The 18014-nt window shown below is 35.3% G+C and overlaps 1 protein-coding gene across 1 annotated transcript in view; it reads left to right on the forward strand.

The window, feature by feature from the left end:
* Nucleotides 1-16060: 16060 nt before the first annotated feature.
* LOC132191452 (protein kinase and PP2C-like domain-containing protein) overlaps nucleotides 16061-18014 on the forward strand; it is a 30810-nt gene continuing 28856 nt past the window's right edge. The window contains exons 1-3 of the mRNA XM_059606468.1: nucleotides 16061-16324; nucleotides 16491-16608; nucleotides 16723-16889. Of these exons, the coding sequence (XP_059462451.1) occupies nucleotides 16210-16324; nucleotides 16491-16608; nucleotides 16723-16889 (400 nt within the window). The 5' untranslated portion in view covers nucleotides 16061-16209. The remainder of the gene's footprint in view (nucleotides 16325-16490; nucleotides 16609-16722; nucleotides 16890-18014) is intronic.

An 18014-nucleotide genomic window follows, 5' to 3' on the forward strand; every position in this document is an offset into this window, starting at 1 on the left:
ACGTTGAAGAAGATTGTGAGCGAGAAGACAAGTTGGAGGCTTGTCGATCTTACAGAGTCAAGGTCTTGCAAAGGGTTGCAAGTGTTCCTAGTGTCTGTAATCTCTGGAAAATCTTTTGATAGTGATTTCTTGGGTTTGGCTGCTCAGAAGAGGTTTTACTTTTAGAACGTTTTCTAAAAGGTTTCCTCTTCGTCACCAAAATCTTTGTGTGTGATTGTTCATATTTCGGTGATTGTTTGCTTTGATAAATATATGTTAATTCTGCATAAAATTGTGATATTTATCTGTTTAGAGATTTTCAATTGGTATCAGAGCGGGTTCACTCTGTGAAGGATTAAATTCCTAAGTGTGATCTTTGTTTCTTGTTTAAGATGTCTCAAACCCTTAACACTGTGCCTAATTTTGATGGATCAAATTATGGCTATTGGAAGTCCCGTATGAGATTTTTCTTAAAATCTATAGACGTTTGGCATGTCATTGAATATGGATTTAAAGCTCCAGATAAGCCGACAGCTGAATAGTCTAATGATGAAAAACAAACTCGTATGGCGAATGACAAAGCTATGAATGCTCTATGCTTGGCAATTTCACAGACTGAGTTCTCCAGAATTTCAAATTGTGATAGTGCCAAAGATGCATGGGAGATCCTAGAAACTACTTATGAAGGAACAAATCTTGTTAATGCTTCAAAACTTCAAATGTTAGTTTCTAAGTTTGAGGAAATTAAAATGTTAGAGGATGAGACATTTAATGATTTCTTTGGTAAACTTAGTGAAATTAGAAATTCTATGATAAATCTAGGAAAGAAAGTTTCTGACACTAAGATTATTAGAAAGGTCATGAGATCACTCCCTGAAAGATTCAGAATGAAGGTAACAGCCATTGAGTCATGTACTAATCTGGAAACCATGAGGATAGAAGAGTTAGTTGGTGCCCTTCAGACTTATGAGTTTTCTTTGCCTCAACCTAGGAAAAATAAGGATCTTGCCCTTAGAACTCTTAGGAAGAACTCTGATGAGTTATCTGATGAGGAATCACCAGATGATGAGGAACTTGCCTTGATAGCTAGAAAGCTTTATAAGAATGAACATAGAATTTCCAAGAGATTTGGAAAACAAAAAGGAAGTACTCAGGAATGAAATGAAAGAGACCCACGTGGTCCAAAATGTTATGAGTGTTCTGGCTATGGTCATGTTCGCAATGATTGTGCTAACCTCAAGAGTAATAAGCTAAAAGACCAAAAAGCCTTCAATATTACCTTGAGTAACACCGATGAGGAAGAAACTCCTAATTATATGGCTTTTGTTGCATCCTATGATTTGGATGATTCTAATCAATCAGATGTTCAGTCTGCCTTTAATAATGAATCAAATAGGGTTAATGATCTTCAAAACTCCTTTAACAATTTAATGGAAAAGTTTTCTATGCTTAGAAATACTAACTTGAAAATTGTTAAGGATTTTAAGAATCTTGAGCTTGAAAGGGATAATTTGTTGAGATCTTTGAGTAATTCACATGCTGTTTGCAATACTCTCAAATCTGAAAATCACGTGTTAATTGCTAAAAATAAATCCCTTCAAAATGATCTGATTGCATCTAGAAATCACTTGAGTAAATTCTCTAGTGAAAAGCTTGATAAAATGTTGCATATTCAAAAGCATTCTAGCGACAGATCTGGCTTAGGATTTGATAAAACTGCTTCTTTGTCTTCTAACCGTGCTTCTACTTCAAAGACTTTTTTTGTTAAACTAGTGAAAATAGAAGAATCTTCAAGTGAAGAAAAGCAAGTAGTTGCTCCGACTCCTCAAGGTAAGAAAATCTACATTGAGCCTCATGTATCTTACCCTACACCTAGAGTCGTGCATCCTCCTAGGAAATTACCTTCTCAAAGGTTTGTCCCTACATGTCATCACTGTGGCAAAGTGGGTCACATTCGACCTCACAGTTTTAATTTGAAACCTTATGTGCATATAAATGAAAATTCCTATTCTAGGAAAGAAAGTGAGGGTTTGGTCATAATAATGAGAGAAGTGTTGTCTAGGCTAGATAAGTTTGAGCAAAGTCATAAGTCTAGACCTAAGATTTCTCAAGTTTGGGTTAGGAAGGATGATACCATTCACCCTTTGAGAGGGGGGTGGTGATGATCTCACCTTATGTTAGGTGAGTCACTCACATGCTTAGGATTGATTTTCTTGCATATCTTTGCATATCCTAGAGCATGTTGTTTTTCGTTTTCATTGCATTTTTGTTTTATTTTGTTTTGAATTTGTTTTCATTCATGTGCATTTCTTTTGTAAAAATTTTCAAAAAGGCAAAAATATGTTACTTTGATTGTTTTCTTTTCTTTCTTTTGTCTTATGCACCTAAATAGTCCATTAATTTCTCATGTTGCTTTCATGGATTTAAATTCCTTGCGTCTTGGAATGTTCTTAATATGAATGAGATGAAAATTTGTGTCAATGGACTTGTTTTTGTGGTTACCTAAAGCCTGAGCTTATGTGGTACATTTTGCCTATGCTTTATCTCTTGTGCACATTTAAGCTTAAATTGAGGTTTTATTTTGCTTTATTTGTGAGGTCTGTTAGGTAACCATATGAGGTTTTTGACTAGTCATATTTTTCAAATTGACCATATGCTAGTTGAACCTAGGGCTTAAAAATTCATGTTTTCTCTTTTGTGATAAGCACCAAAAGTTTAAGGACACTTTCTCAAAGAGAAAAATAAACAAAATAGTGAAACAAATAAAATCAAAATATCATATTCCAAAAGGAATTTATTTCATCGTGTCAAACTTGTGCAAATTGTTTTACAAAGAGAAATGTATAATAAGGTTTGACTTTTGATTTGATATACTTGTCAAAACCTCATTTTGGTGAAACTTTCTCCTCATTTTGTAAGTTGACCATTTTTCTCTTTGAATGGCTTACACACACACACACCAAACAAGCATTGGTTAAATGGAACATTGTGTCTTTTGCTTGGGCTAAGCAATATGAGTTCCTTGCCATTTTTAATCTCATGTATATTTTGTATATTTTGAGCATGTTTGGGATATTCATTGTTGAAATACATGAGTCGTTAATGTGTGTATCATGTGTGTTCATTTGACTTTTGAGGGGGAGAAACATGTTTTGCATTTCCAGTTTCATGTTGTTAATTGAGTCATACATTGAGGAGGGGTTTTGCTGATGTTTCTTTGTGATCATGCATTCTACGTCATTTTTTTATCATGAGTTTTATTTTATGTCTTCTTGTTCCACATATGGCTTGATGTATTTTGTGAAGTGTTTCAAGAAACATGAAGACCTTTTGTCATTCTTTGACAAAAATGGGGAATAAATATGGGGAGATGATGGGATTGGCTCGACATTTTGGTTTTGTCACTGAATTGCCAAAGGGGGAGTTTGTTAGTTCTTGTGTTGGCTTAATTCAGTTTCAAAATGCAAAGGCTACTGTTTATGGGCTCAAACACTGATATAAAATGCTCAGAATCCAATCTCCACCGTTCATAATGTAGATTCGTATGTTATGAACGTCCCTGCAAAATTTTAGCTAAATCGGACCACAAACGCCCATCGATCGGAGCTGTTGATCAAGGCTGGACAGCATTTCCAGAATGTTGTTTCACCCGGTCCAGACACACCTTCCCCGGGTCCGGACCGCATTTCCAGAAACTCCATTTTTGCTCCGCAAGTCCGTGTCCGGACAGCCCATTAACCTGTCCGGACACCCCGTACCTATTATGCCCAAAAATGTGTTTTTAATGGGCTCAGGTCTAGGGTTTGATGTACTGATATATATACATCATTATAGAAGAGAAAGACACGAATTTTCACCCCCAGAAAGTTCGTGTAAGGCTGTGCTTGAGTGATTATTTTGTTGTGAGCCAAATTGATTCCTCTTAGAGGATTTTTGTTAGTTTTCATTGTGTGCTTAATTGAAGTCTATCGAAAGGGTCCGATAAAGGAGAATCACGTTGAAAAAGATTGTGAGCGAGGAGACAAGTTGGAGGCTTGTCGATCTTATAGAGTCAAGGTCTTGCAAAGGGTTGTAAGTGTTCCTAGTGTCTGTAATCTCTGAAAAATCTTTTGATAGTGATTTCCTGGGTTTGGCTGCCCCGGAGAGGTTTTACTTTTAGAACGTTTTCTAAAAGGTTTCCTCTTCGTCACCAAAATCTTTGTGTGTGATTGTTCATATTTTGGTGATTGTTTGCTTTGATAAATATCTGTTAATTCCGCATAAAATTGTGATATTTATCTGTTTAGAGTTTTTCACAAATCATTAAATGTATCCATAGAACGAAACACCATGAATATCCAATGTTTTAATAAATAAAAGCCCAAGCAATCAATTAAATGAAAGTATTTCAAATTATCAAATATATCTGTAAATTACAAAAGATATCCAAGAATCATCCCACTAATTGAATTGAAATAGAACAATTGAAATGTTAAAACTCAATAAAATCGGATAATATTAACTTACATGAATACATTGTTGCTCTTCATTGGTAAGGCTTCATCCTCAACCTTAGTTGAGAAATTAGCTACACATAACTATGAAAAAAATAAAGGAAAAACTAATCTAAAGGGAGAACTACTCTTGAAATATCGTACTTTGTTTCCAGCCTCCTTTCCTTGAGGCTTAACAATCTATTTATAGAGGTTTCTAGGGTTTTAAATCCTAAAAATGGCGCTGGTGCTTAGCTGGTAAACGAGTACGCTCGATCGCATGGCCAATGCGCTCGATCGCACTCGTGCATGCGATGTTCCTCCAGTGGCGCAGCGCTCATACGCTGATGCTTGCTTGTGGGCGTGGTTGCGCTCTGCTGGGCTTAAGTGCAAATGCGCTCGAGCACAGGGTTGTGCACTCGATCCTACTTTCTCAGATGGCTCTTTTTCCAACTTTCTTCCAAACTTTGTATTTTTTCCTTTAAAGGCACAATTTTTCTTTAGCAACCTACAAAACACTAAAAACACAAAACATTAGATTAAGACACAGCTAAATGATTAACAAATGTAAATTAAGGGGCTGAGATATGCAATATTTGGCACTCATCATGTAGGTTCATTGGTTACGTGGAAAATGGTAGTAGTTATAGATTTTATCATTCAGAAAAAGGATTGATAGAGAGTAGGGATGTTGTTTACTTGGAAGATACCATTCAAATAATTCCTATAGATCAGATCAAATTTTTTCAAGAAGAAGAAGAGCCTCAAACTCCAACTTCAATTCCAACACATACTCATTTACAAGAGCAACATGTGATAGATCCCCAGATAAGTGGGAGTATTAAAAGGAAATCTGATGATATATCCCAAACTAATGATCTTTCTAACATGGGAACAAATCATAAAAACAATGAGAGTAAAAGACAAAGGCGACCATTCATTATACTCAAAGATCATTATGTTCTAAGTGTAGATGACATAAATCTACAAGATGATCCAATAAATTTTAAAGAGGCTATGAACAGTAATGATGCTAATAAATGGATCGAGACTATGAATGATGAGATTAATTCAATAAAAAACAATGACGTATGGGAACTCACAGATTTACCAACACAAAGGAAAGCAATCGGATGTAAGTGGGTACTCAGAAAGAATTCAAAGCAGATGGAAGCCTTGACAAGTATAAACTTAGGTTGGTAGCTAAAGGGTTTACTCAGGAACCCGGTATAGACTTTGTAGACACATATTTGCTTGTAGCAAAGTTCGCTTCAGTAAGAATAATCATGTCTATCATAGCAAAAATGGATTTAGAATTACATCATCTGGATGTGAAAACGACATTTCTAAATGAAGAATTAAAAGATATATATATATGATCCAGCCAGAGGAATTTGAACTAGAAGGACATGAAAAGAAAGTCTACAAATTGAAAAGATCACTATATGGACTAAAACAATCTTTGAGGCAATGGTATTTGAAGTTCCACCAAGCTATACTTGAAAATAGTTTCTAGGTAAGTCCACTAGATCACTGTGTTTACATATGTAAAAACAATGATAAATTAACCATATTGTCATTATATGTAGATGATATATTGTTGACTAGAAATTGGTCAGATATGATAAACAACACTAAAGCTTTCTTAGCATCCAAGTTTGAAATGAAAGACATGGGTGCAGCTAACTATGTCTTGGGAATAAGAATCTTTAGAAATAGAAATTCAAAATTATTATACTTGGATCAGGAAAAATATCTGGAAAAGATACCTAAAAAGTTTAGTATGTCAAGATTTAAGTAAAACAATGTGTCCCCAAAATGAGACAGAAATCATAGAAATTGAACCAGTCTCATATGCTCAAGCAATGGGCAGTCTCATGTATGTCATGACAAGTACAAGACCTAACATTTGTCATGCGGTAGGATTTGTGAGTAGATATTAGTCCAATCCATGGAAGGCACACTGGCAAGCTGTAAAGGGAATATTTAGATATTTGCAAGGCACCAAAAGCATCAAGCTATGTTTTGGTTTAAGTGATCTAAAAATTGCAGGATACACCGATGCATATTTGCAGGTGATGCAGATGATAGAAAATCTACAAGTTGATATGTGTTCCTACTTGGAAGAACCATTATTTCTTGGTTTAGCAAAAAAAACAGATTTGTGTTGCAAAATCCACTATGGAGGTTGAGTATATATCATGCAACACAATGGTAAACAATGTAGTCTGGATTGGATGTTTTATTGAAAGTTTAAATTTAGGTATACCTAACAGACCAGTCAATGTGTTTTATGACAATAAGTCTACTATCTCTTTAACAAAAAGTAGAGCACATAGTTCAAAAGGCAAACACATTGATATAAATTATCATTATATTCAAGATATATTAGAGAAATGTGAAGTAGAGATGGTAGCCGATCCTACGTGTAACATCCCCAGCCCGTTAAGGCTGAGTTTGCCACTTTTCTTCTTTTACAACAAAAGTTTTTGCAAAGATCTATAAGGTCTATCATAGTACTTGATTTTAAAGGATACGATAAATGTAATAAACATTCTTTAAGAGATTTTATTATAAGTGAAATTAGAAAACATTAAACTTTAGTTGCAGAATATCATATTATTACAATAACTGATATGAAAAGACTTTGAAAGTTAATAATTATTCCCGCCCCCATTCCGGCCTCCTATTTCAGCGTCCTTTCTACCTAAAAACAAGAAATAAAACTGAATGAGCCCAAAGGGGCCCAGCAAGTAAAGTCCACAACCATAAATAGTTTTACTCATTGTCCTCAGTTTTAAAAAAATATTTTCACAAATATATATACATCCAGCCATAATAATATAAGTATGTACGGTTGCATCTCCCGTAGCATATACATAATATTACATCTAGTAATAAATCATCGTCGTAAATCATCGTTATAAATCATCATCATAATGCATCTTTATAAATCATCATTGTAAATCATCATAGTATATCATCGTTGAACTTATATTATCATTTTCTCATATTAAGGCCCATGTACACTGTTACCCCTGTGTACGAGGGTTGCGGGTCCTTGTGACCATGGCACTGAACTGTGGCCTCAGCCATGCCCGACCGTCAATTTACTCTTTCTTGGTGCACTCAACGGTCATGTTGATGGAATACCACCTTCTTGCATAGCCTCCTTCAATGGTTTCGCCTCCATCCGAGTATCGGTACCGAACTTCTCTCATCCTTACTTATCTTGGGGGTAAAAAATACTCTCCTCCATACATGTGCTCTCATTTCATAAACATGTAACTCATTTCTTGTACTTTTCTTTGTACTTCTTTTGATGCATCTTAGGGCAACATGTAGGAGGGTTTATCATCATTCTTCTTTCTTATAATCATCATCATTTCTCAACTTTCTTTTCTCAAAATAGAAACTTTTCCAAATATAAACTTGTTGTACTTAGAAAGCGTTGAAAGAAATAGAAACTTTCTAAATAATTCTTTTAGAAATCCTTCATGCATGCAACATATCTCCATGACAGGTAAATAAAATAATCATTTACAGTTTGATACAAGAATGTATAAATAGTATGACATGAAGTAATTTTAGAAGGGGTAGTGAATTTACTTACCTCTAGATTGAAGCTAAAAGTGGTCTGAAGGATCTAGTTGCTCCAATCTGACTAACACGACTAGTATATCTTTTGAAACTAATTTCTCAAGTCCGTTCTCTTTCGTGTTCTTTCTTTCTTGCAGCGCTTTGTCTCGTCCTTTCTCTCTCTGCTCTGTGTAAACACTCTCAGAAAGAAGAAAGACCGAGTAGAAAGCGGAAGAAGGAAGAATATGTGGAAGAGAAGGGAGAGGAGTGGTGAAATTTGTGAAGGGGAATAGCTCTATTTATAGGAAAAAACCAAATACTATTCTACCTTCCATTTACAATTCTACCCTCATTTTACTATTCCACCTACCAATATTATTATACCTACCATTGACTATTCTACATTCCATTTACAATTCTACCCTCCTTTTATTATACCAATACCATTATACCTACCATTAACTATTCTACATTCCCTTACTATTCTACCTTCCAATACAATTCTTCCTACCATTTACTATCCTATTATTTCACCAATTACCATTCTCTAATTACCACTCTCTGTAACACCATAAATTTTCCAAGAATTAAAATCAATGACTAAAATGGATATTAAAATAATATCATCATCAAAATAATCTATTTAAATAACTTTGAAAATTTTGGGGCACTACACTATGGCCAGGGGATTGCCTTTGGATAAATTTAGAGGGCATGTAGCAACAATGGGGTTAAGGTACATTTTGATGACTGCTACATGGATTGGCGCATAAACAGAAGGATCCAAGGATGCCTGGAAGAATGATTTTATGCTTTTATGCCTAATATGAAACAATTGGTCAGCTAAGGGCAGATAACAATTTTGAGGTACATATATTATATTTTACATAAATGCAAAGTCCATTAAAAGGCATTATGTTGAGTTTAAGCAATATTTATGCTCTGAAAGTGTAAAAGACACTAATAATGTGAATCAAGGAAAAACCTTAACAATAGTAGTGTTTTAGGACGTACTTGATCAAAAATTTAGTGCAGGTCAACACATGATTTGTGTATGGCTGAAGTCATCAATTATGGAATGGGTATGGACTATACTCCTAACCATGGAGATATGATGCCATTCATTTGTAAGATAACGAAATGAAGTCATATCTAATATGTTGTTGGTTTAACAGTATATAGTAAAAGATGCGGTTAGATTAAAATGACAAAATGTGCGCACATGTAATCAAATCATAATCTAACGCCGATCTGTACTTTTTATAGATGAGAGTTGGCATGGGTTAAAAATTATTACTATCATAGTAATCATGCTTTACTAGAGTTCATCACCAAATGTATAGTGTGATCAAGTAAGAGATATAGATATAAGAATGATCACACCATAATTAGTGTAGTCATCCCCACACCTTATAATTCCCATGGAAGGTGATAACTTACATAGAGGTTAGAGTTAGAAGGGAACAATACAACTCTTCATGAAGAGTTGCATGTATTGCAATACTCTATATAGGGAGAAAATAGTAAGTAACAATTCGTTCCATCATATTTTATAGACAATACTGTTTTCTCTTTCTCTTTGGTCCTCTATTGAATTTCTACCATAACGGGATAAAATCCTTCTACGTAAAAATCCTTGTAACAATTTCCAACTCTAGTAACTCACTCCAAGTTAATCAAATTAATTGATTTTAATTTTGGGAGCTTGGAGAACTATCTTGGCCACTTGACTATGATGGACAATTTGTTTTACTATGATCAATGGTACTGTTGCTCAGAATTTTTATTTGGATTTTTGGTGATCTGAATGGGGATTATCTGAAGATTCCCCTTATTGGAACAGATAAATCACGAACTACATATCTTATCAATCGACTTCCTTCCAAAACTACCAAAAACAAATCTCCCTACAAGCTTCTCCTCAGAGTCACTCCCGACTACAAATTCCTTAAAGTTTTTGGCTGTGAATGTTGGCCTTTCATTCGTCCATCCAACAAACATAAACTTGACTATAGATCCAAATCATGTGTCTTCCTTGGATACTGTAAAGATCATCATGGCTACAAATGTCTTCACATTCCCTCAGGAAAAATATTTCTCACACGTCATGTTGTATTCAATGAAACATCATTTCCCTTCAAACGCGGCCAAACAAATCACCCACCCTCACCACCAAGTGTTGTGATTCAGTCTCCACTCACATCCCCAATTTTCCTCCATCCAACCCCTACCGCTGCTGCCACTAGTTCCCCACCTACGAAAACTCCTCATAACCAAAGCTCTCCAATTAGCATTACTCACACCTCACCTCAATTACCTACTGTCCCAGCCCCCACCATCACACCCTCTGCATCAAGTGATTCTTATACCTCATCCACGGCCTCAGAAGATGAACAAGTGCCAACTCCTCTCACACGCACTCATGAGATGGCAATTCGGTCTCAAAATCAGATATTCAAGCCGAAGCCTCTCTATACAGGTATGATCAGGTATCCACCAAGTGCATTCACCACCACCTTAAGTTCAGCAGCCATTGAACCAACCTACTACACTACAATAGCCAAGGATACAAATTGGCGTCACGCAATGAATGAAGAGTTTGATGCTCTCTTGAAAAATGGTACATGGTCCTTGGTACCATTCTCTCCCCCAATGAATGTCGTTGGCTCAAAGTGGGTATTTCGAATCAAATGAAAAGCTGATGGGAGCATTGAAAGATATAAGGCTTGATTAGTAGCCAAGGGATTCCACCAACAACTAGGGGTCGACTTTGATGAAACTTACAGTCTCATAGTGAAACCTATCACTATACGCACTGTCCTTACTATTGCTGTCACTCAAAATTGGGCTATTCATCAAATTGATATTAGCAATGCATTCCTACATGGTGTCATCAAGGAGAACGTCTATATGCTCCAACTTCCATGATTCACACATCCCAACATCCCCAATGCAGTTTGCGAACTGCACAAAGCGTTATATGGCTTAAAACATGCACCAAGAGCCTGGTTTGATCGATTGAGTTCACGGCTTCATGAACTAAAGTTCAAAGATTCAAAATCTGACTCCTCTCTCTTTATTTATAAATACAATGGTGTTACTATCTTTGTTTTAATATATGTCGATGATATCATCATTACGAGCCCCCACCAATCGGCTATTCCAAGACTTATTGCTGACCTGCAACTATCCTTTGCCATTAAAGACCTTGGACCATTGAACTTCTTCTTAGGCATTGAAGCAATTTGGACAAAAGATGCTCTTCATCTCTCCCAACAACGATACATACATGATTTTCTTACAAAAACAAACATGATGTTTGCCAAGCCTATATCCTCTCCAATGCCAGCTTCCTCCCCTTTAAGCAAGTTTGATGGCTCCACAATCACTAATCCCTCTTGATATCGCAGCATAGTGAGCTCTCTTCAGTATCTATCTCTCACACGGCCAAATTTATTATTTGCCGTAAACAAGGTATCACAATTCATGCAGGAACCCCGAGACACCCATTGGACAGCAGTCAAGCGTATCTTGTGTTACTTAAAGTTCACAAGTGATCATACATTCTCAATATATCGCTCATCTTCACATTTTCTCACAGCATAGTCAAACTCTAACTGGGCGGGATGCCCCGATGATCGTCAATCAACTTCTGGATATTGTACCTTTCTCAGCAGAAATCTACTCTCATGGAGTTCGAAAAAGCAGCCCACGGTGTCAAGATCTAGCACCGAATCTGAGTATAAAGCCTTAGTAAATGCCTTAGCTGAATTGGTATGGATTCAAGCTCTTCTCCGTGAACTTGGTCAGCATTTCCAGCATCCTCCGATCTTACATTGCGACAATATCGGAGCCACGTATCTCTCCTCCAATCCCATGTTTCATGCACGAACAAAACATATTGCCATCGACTATCATTTTGTCCGTGACTTAGTGGCTGCCAAGGAACTTGACATTCATTTCATCTCAGGGAAAGATCAAATAGCTGACATCCTTACCAAACCTCTAGTTTCACAGAAGTTCCAAGTGCTAAAATCCAACATCAATGTTAGCATGCCCACGTTGAGTTTGAGGGGGCGTATTAGAACAGATAAATTACAAACAACTGATTGTGATAAAGATAATGACAAGGAACCTTTGCTCAAACAGAAACTCTTGCAGGAACAAGAACTGAAGTGAATTACTTCTCAAAGATAATTTGTATATAATTAGGTTTCTATCAATTATTGATCTTGTAAACAAAACAATCTCTTTATTATTATAAATAAGAAACATTGACATATGATTGAATGCGCAGAAAACACAAAACTAAATTTATCTATACCCCTCAAAATGTTTGCACCCAAAGGTTTGTCCATGAAGCCTGGCACTCAGACTAAGAGAAACGACCAGAGCTATTCGGTGCTCAGAGAATGAGTCTCAACGTCTAAGAATAGTTTAGTGCTAAGAGATGTAGGAGCTGTTTGGTTTGTGTTGATTGGAGGCTATGCGCGGAATAAAATCATATTTTTTCTAACAACTTCTACGCATGGGTGAATGCCTCTCTCTCATATTTCTCCTATAGCTTGGTTCTTGATATCATGGAAAGACCATTAATACACTCCCCAGAGTGACATAGTAGGTTGATTATGTTAGATTATATCATGGAGTTTAAGAATAATAGTTACAGTTGATTCACTCTCTATTTAAATTAAGGAAAAAATATAAAAAAAGTACCCCAAACTAACTGCTGTTTGCGATAAAGCTCCACAATGTTCAAAATGTACTAAAGTAGCCCATCACATTACCAAAATATATAAAAAAATGCCACTTATTTTTTTATATTCCCATAATGCCCATATTCTTTTTAAAAATAAAATAATAATAAAAAAAACAATTTTTAAAAGGAAAAAAAAAACCAATGGGCGAATAAATACAAAAAAAAGAAAAAAAGTTTTTTGGAATAAATAAATAATTAGTCACTATAGTTGGGGGGCTTTTAATATATTTTTTTTCCAATATTTTATTTTTTTAAAGAATAGGGGTATTATAGGAATATAAAAAATAAGGGGCCTTTTTACTACATTTTGTTAATTTAATGGGCTTCTTTAGTACCTTTTACAGATTGAGTTTCACCTATTATTAGAGATTTTGAGCCCACACATAAGGAGAAATGTTAAAATATTGATTAAGTGATTAAATATACATCTTCTTATCAACTTAAGCTTTTAGAATAATTAATAATTTAATATGGAATCAGAACTAAAAGTCTTAAGATCGAATCTTAAACTCCATGATATGGTATTCTAACATATTCCTGGCATGACAGGCTTAAACATTTCCCTTCTTATTGATGTGCAAATAACAATGACTTGGTAAAGATAATTAATCATGGTATTAGAAAAACAAATTTAGGGAATAAACACTAAAAACTAGGCACTTTTTTTCAATGCATATGTGATGCGAACCTCAATCGACTCGCTTTTGAGACCCAACAACAATATTGGAATATTGACCCAAGAAAGCTAAAAATTCATATTTTTGAAAGAAAACCCCGACCCAACGTTTATAAGTGAAACGCGAACCAAAGGTATAAAGTAACAACCTTCGACTCAGCGTTTATAAATGAAACGTAAACCGAAGGTATAAAGTTTGAACGCCACAAGGAAGAATCCTTTATAAGTTCAAAAGTTCTTTAAATAACCAATAGAAGAAGCAAACCTCACTTTTTTGTATTTTCATTCATGATGTCCATTACAATGAGTGCATGCTATTTATAAAGTATGGCTGAAAATATGACTACCTGCTTGCTATGGAAAGGAAATTAAATTGGTTCCAACATTGGAAGGTAAATAAGGTAAAGAAGGATTAACTAATAAAAGCCTAAAATTAAGGTTGATTTGGTCTGAAATTAGCAGCTCCTTCATGCCAAAAATAGACTGAAATTGGCAATTAAATCACACCTAAGGAAGGTCTTGAAATAGGTAAGTCAATCAACCAATTAATTGACATGTAATTTAGCAAATCAATCATCCAATTAATTGGTATGTAATTGGAAAGTCAATCAGCCATTAATCTACGCCATTGCTAAGGAAATTATGCCCAATTAAGCAAGATCAGCCCCATCAATAGCTTGGATTAAATTTATTACGCCTTCATCTTCCTTTGGGCCAAGCTTGGAATGCCCCATTTTAGAACCAGCCCAAATCTCTTGAATCAGCCCATTAAGTGCTTCTTTGATCTTCTTGGATCTTGTTCTAGTAATAGGCCCAACTGGAACATATAATGAATTCTTTAATGGTGCTTGTTGATTCTCATCATATGGCACAATTGTGAGATGTATGATGATGGTGTGACTTTGTCACCCATCAAGATGACAGCGTGGTTCCATACACGAGACTATTTGTTTAGTGTGACAATTTCAATTCTTAAGAGAAGTTCCATTGCCCCCAAAACCACATTGTCTCAAATCACGTGGTCCGGGCTGCAAGAGCTTTTATTAAAATCCAGGGTAGATCTACTGTTTGTGATTGTATATATGTGGGATCGGGATCCAGCAATAGTTGGGAATTGCCCATCATTTTTTTTTTTTTTTTTTTTTTTTTTTTTTTTTAAATTTTGGCTATTGAATCTCATCCAAGGGTCTAGAAGTTGCCACGTGTCCAACTAACTAAAAACTAATAAAATATTATTTAAATTTTAAAAAGAAAAATATAAAACAAAATAAAAAAAATATATTTGGGTGGCCGGCCACCCCACCTGAGACATGGGGGTGGCCGGAGCCACCCCCAAGGGCTGGTTGGGGGTGGCTTCGGCCACCCCGATGGCCCTAGGGGGTGGCCGAAGCCACTCCCAACCGACACTTGGGGGTGGCTTCGGCCCTAAGGGGTGGTTCGGCCACCCCCTAGGGCCAAACCCAGCCAAGTCCGAGATTTTTGGAGTGAAAATAAAATAATGAGCTACTGTTTTACGGAGATTCAATGTCCCATTTTACCTAATGCTTTATTACCTTTTATATATATAGTATCTTTTGTTATAAAAAATGGGAGTACGCTCTCCAATTGGACAGGGAGTTCCAACAATTTTTCATCTCCTTTGGCAATAGTTTTTTTTATCAGCAATGTTATATACTATATCTCATTCCACTTCTATTTGGCTAAGTTGATATTTCATTACTCATCAACTATTGTTAAAAATAAAATTAAATGACTGATGTGCAGTGTCACATCAATCTATCTAATAAAATGAAGTGAGATGGAAGTATAATATTTAGCCTTTCTCATTTTCTATGTACTACGAAAGTGACTTCTCTTGATTCATAATATATTATTACACTAAATATAAAAAACAGGTATAGAAAAAAACCGTTTGAAACGATTTCTAATTTATCAATTTTTTTTTCAAGCTTTTCTCAGACAAATTGTGTGGTAAGTCTGGGATTCAATTCGGTGAATTTATGGACTGTAAAAAGGTTTTGTATTCTAAAAAACTGAAATTCCAAATCAAAGCACAAGTCATTTAAAAGAACATTAAAAAAAAAAAAAAGGGAAAAAACTTAAAGCAATAAAAATATAAAATCAGTCCTTATAGTTTATCTGATTCACAATTACTTTCATATAGACAGTAGTATCAAAATGAACTCCGAAATTCCGAACGACGAAGGTATACTAAAAAAATAACTTATTTCTTACAGTCAAATTCCGTCCATTGACTTAACAAATTATGTGAGTGTGACATTGACTTAAATAAGATACGTGTCATAATTTTATTGACTCTCACGTGTCACACTATCAGAATCTGTTAAATTAGTGGACAAAATTTGACTATATAGATTAATTTTTTTATTTTCTTTTAGCATGTTTCAAAATCATTTGAGTTCATTCCAATACCAAATTAGCTAATTGTAAATTAAAAAAAAAAAAAATCATAAAGATTAATTTTTCATTTTTCTCTAAAATTAATAAATTAATATCAAGATTGACAACATATATGAGTTGGCGAAAAGCATTTAGATTTGTCGCGTTCAATCTGTACGAAACATACTTCACACCCAAACAATCAAAACGAAATTTCCAGCACACTGAGACAGCCCCGCTTCTTCATCCCCGCAGCGCTCCCGCTTTAAATTCTCTTTCCTCTTCTTTCTTTCTTTCTCAAAATCCTCAGAGCCAGAGAGAGAGAGAGAGAGAGCGGGAGAGAGATGGGGCTAGAGATTGTGGAGCCAAACACGTGCGTAAGAGGTTGCTGTGCAAGCAAATCGATCCCTCTGCATCTCCCACCTTCCTCTTATACTCTCCTCTCCCCAATTGCGCGCGGTAACCATCTATTCCCTCGGCAGTTCACGCTTTATGCTAAGGCTCTGTTTGGTTTTCATTCCCAAATGCACTTGATTTTTGCTTGTTCCTTCTGTAAACTAATTTAAACCTTTTCCTCTACGTAATAATTTGAGCACTTCTGATGTAAATAAATGCCGGATTTCAGGGGCAGAGAGTGTTGTATATCAAGCAACTTTGTACGGTAAAAAGGTTGCTGTAAAGAAACCCATCTTGTCTACTTCTGAAGACATTGACAGATTCCATACAGAGCTCCAATTGTTATGGTCTCTCTCTCTCTCTCTCTGAATAATGTGTTAAGCATTTTGATCTGATTAGTGCTGGTGATACTTACATGGAATGATTTTTTATTTTTTATCTTTTTTTATATGCAAATGAAGTAAGGTGGAGAATCCGGGAATAGTGAAACTGGTTGCAGCGCATGCGAGGCCACCCAATTATATGTTCTTCTTTGAATTCTATGAATCTCCGAATCTCGCGGACAAAATACACAGGGAAGAATGGATTCCGGATATTTATCAAGTGCTCATGATCACAGTTCGGTTAGGTATGATTTGTTTGTTTGTTTCAAATTTAATGTTTTACTAGTCTCACAATATTATCAATGCATGTGATATTGATTTCATCATTCGAATCATTGGGGTATTGGTTTGATGATCTTTCACTTATAGGCTTATTATAACTTTGTATCGTAAGATTAATATGTAATTCACTTAACAGAAAAATAACTAGTTTATATGAATAGCGTTTATTACATTAGCACCAGAAAGTAGTTGGTTTAACAATACTCAAAGTCTTGCCAATGTATTTCCAGAAGAAAGGCTCTGGATGTACATCTTATTCATCTCATACTCTAGAAATGTATCAATAAAATAGCACACCCTTATGACAGTGGTTACAAACAAAGCTTTGCTAAATAGTGTTGACACTTCACTTTTTTTTGGATTTATTTGTCAGATCTCAATGATTCACTTTGAGACTAATAATTGGAACTTTGAGGTGTTTGATGAATTCATATATCTTTCATGCATTCAACCATGTAAGATGTAGAGTAGGTGACTTGTTTTTCACAACCCTTACAGTGGGACCCCATAACTTTTTGACTTACTTCTTCCCACACGTTTGTTTGTCTCTTTATTCACTAAGCTTCTTCTAGAAGAAGCTTTGACAAAAAGCCTTGTTGTAAAATAAAAGGCCATCCGGTCATTTAGTTGGCAAGAAGAAGAAAAGCTGAAGTTGTTGAAAAGAGAAAAAATTGAGTTGCAGAGCAAAGGAAGAGAAGCAACTTTGTGAGAGAGAGATGCACCATTTTGTTTCTTGAGTTATCTCAATTTTGGAGTGTTGAAAAGCTTAGAGAATTTTAGAGAAATTTTCTCTTTTGTGTGCGAGTGAGATTTTGCTGTATTAGGGTTTTTGGCTTTGAATGGTGTTCTCTGTACTACTCTTTGTACTCCATTTTTTTGTTAGTGAATTTCTTATGGACCGTCTCCGCTTGTGGATGTAGATTTAATAAACTGAACTACGTAAATCTTGGTGTCTTGTGTGATTGGTTATTTTCTATTATGCTATTTTTTTTGCTTCTTTGGTGATCCTAAAATTTATTTTGTTATGACAAACTGGTATCAGAGCTTGGATCTTTATTTTGCGGAATGGCTATTGCAAAATTTGAAGT

This window comes from Corylus avellana, chromosome ca9 (genome assembly GCF_901000735.1).
Source record: "Corylus avellana chromosome ca9, CavTom2PMs-1.0".
Classification (NCBI taxonomy): domain Eukaryota; kingdom Viridiplantae; phylum Streptophyta; class Magnoliopsida; order Fagales; family Betulaceae; genus Corylus; species Corylus avellana.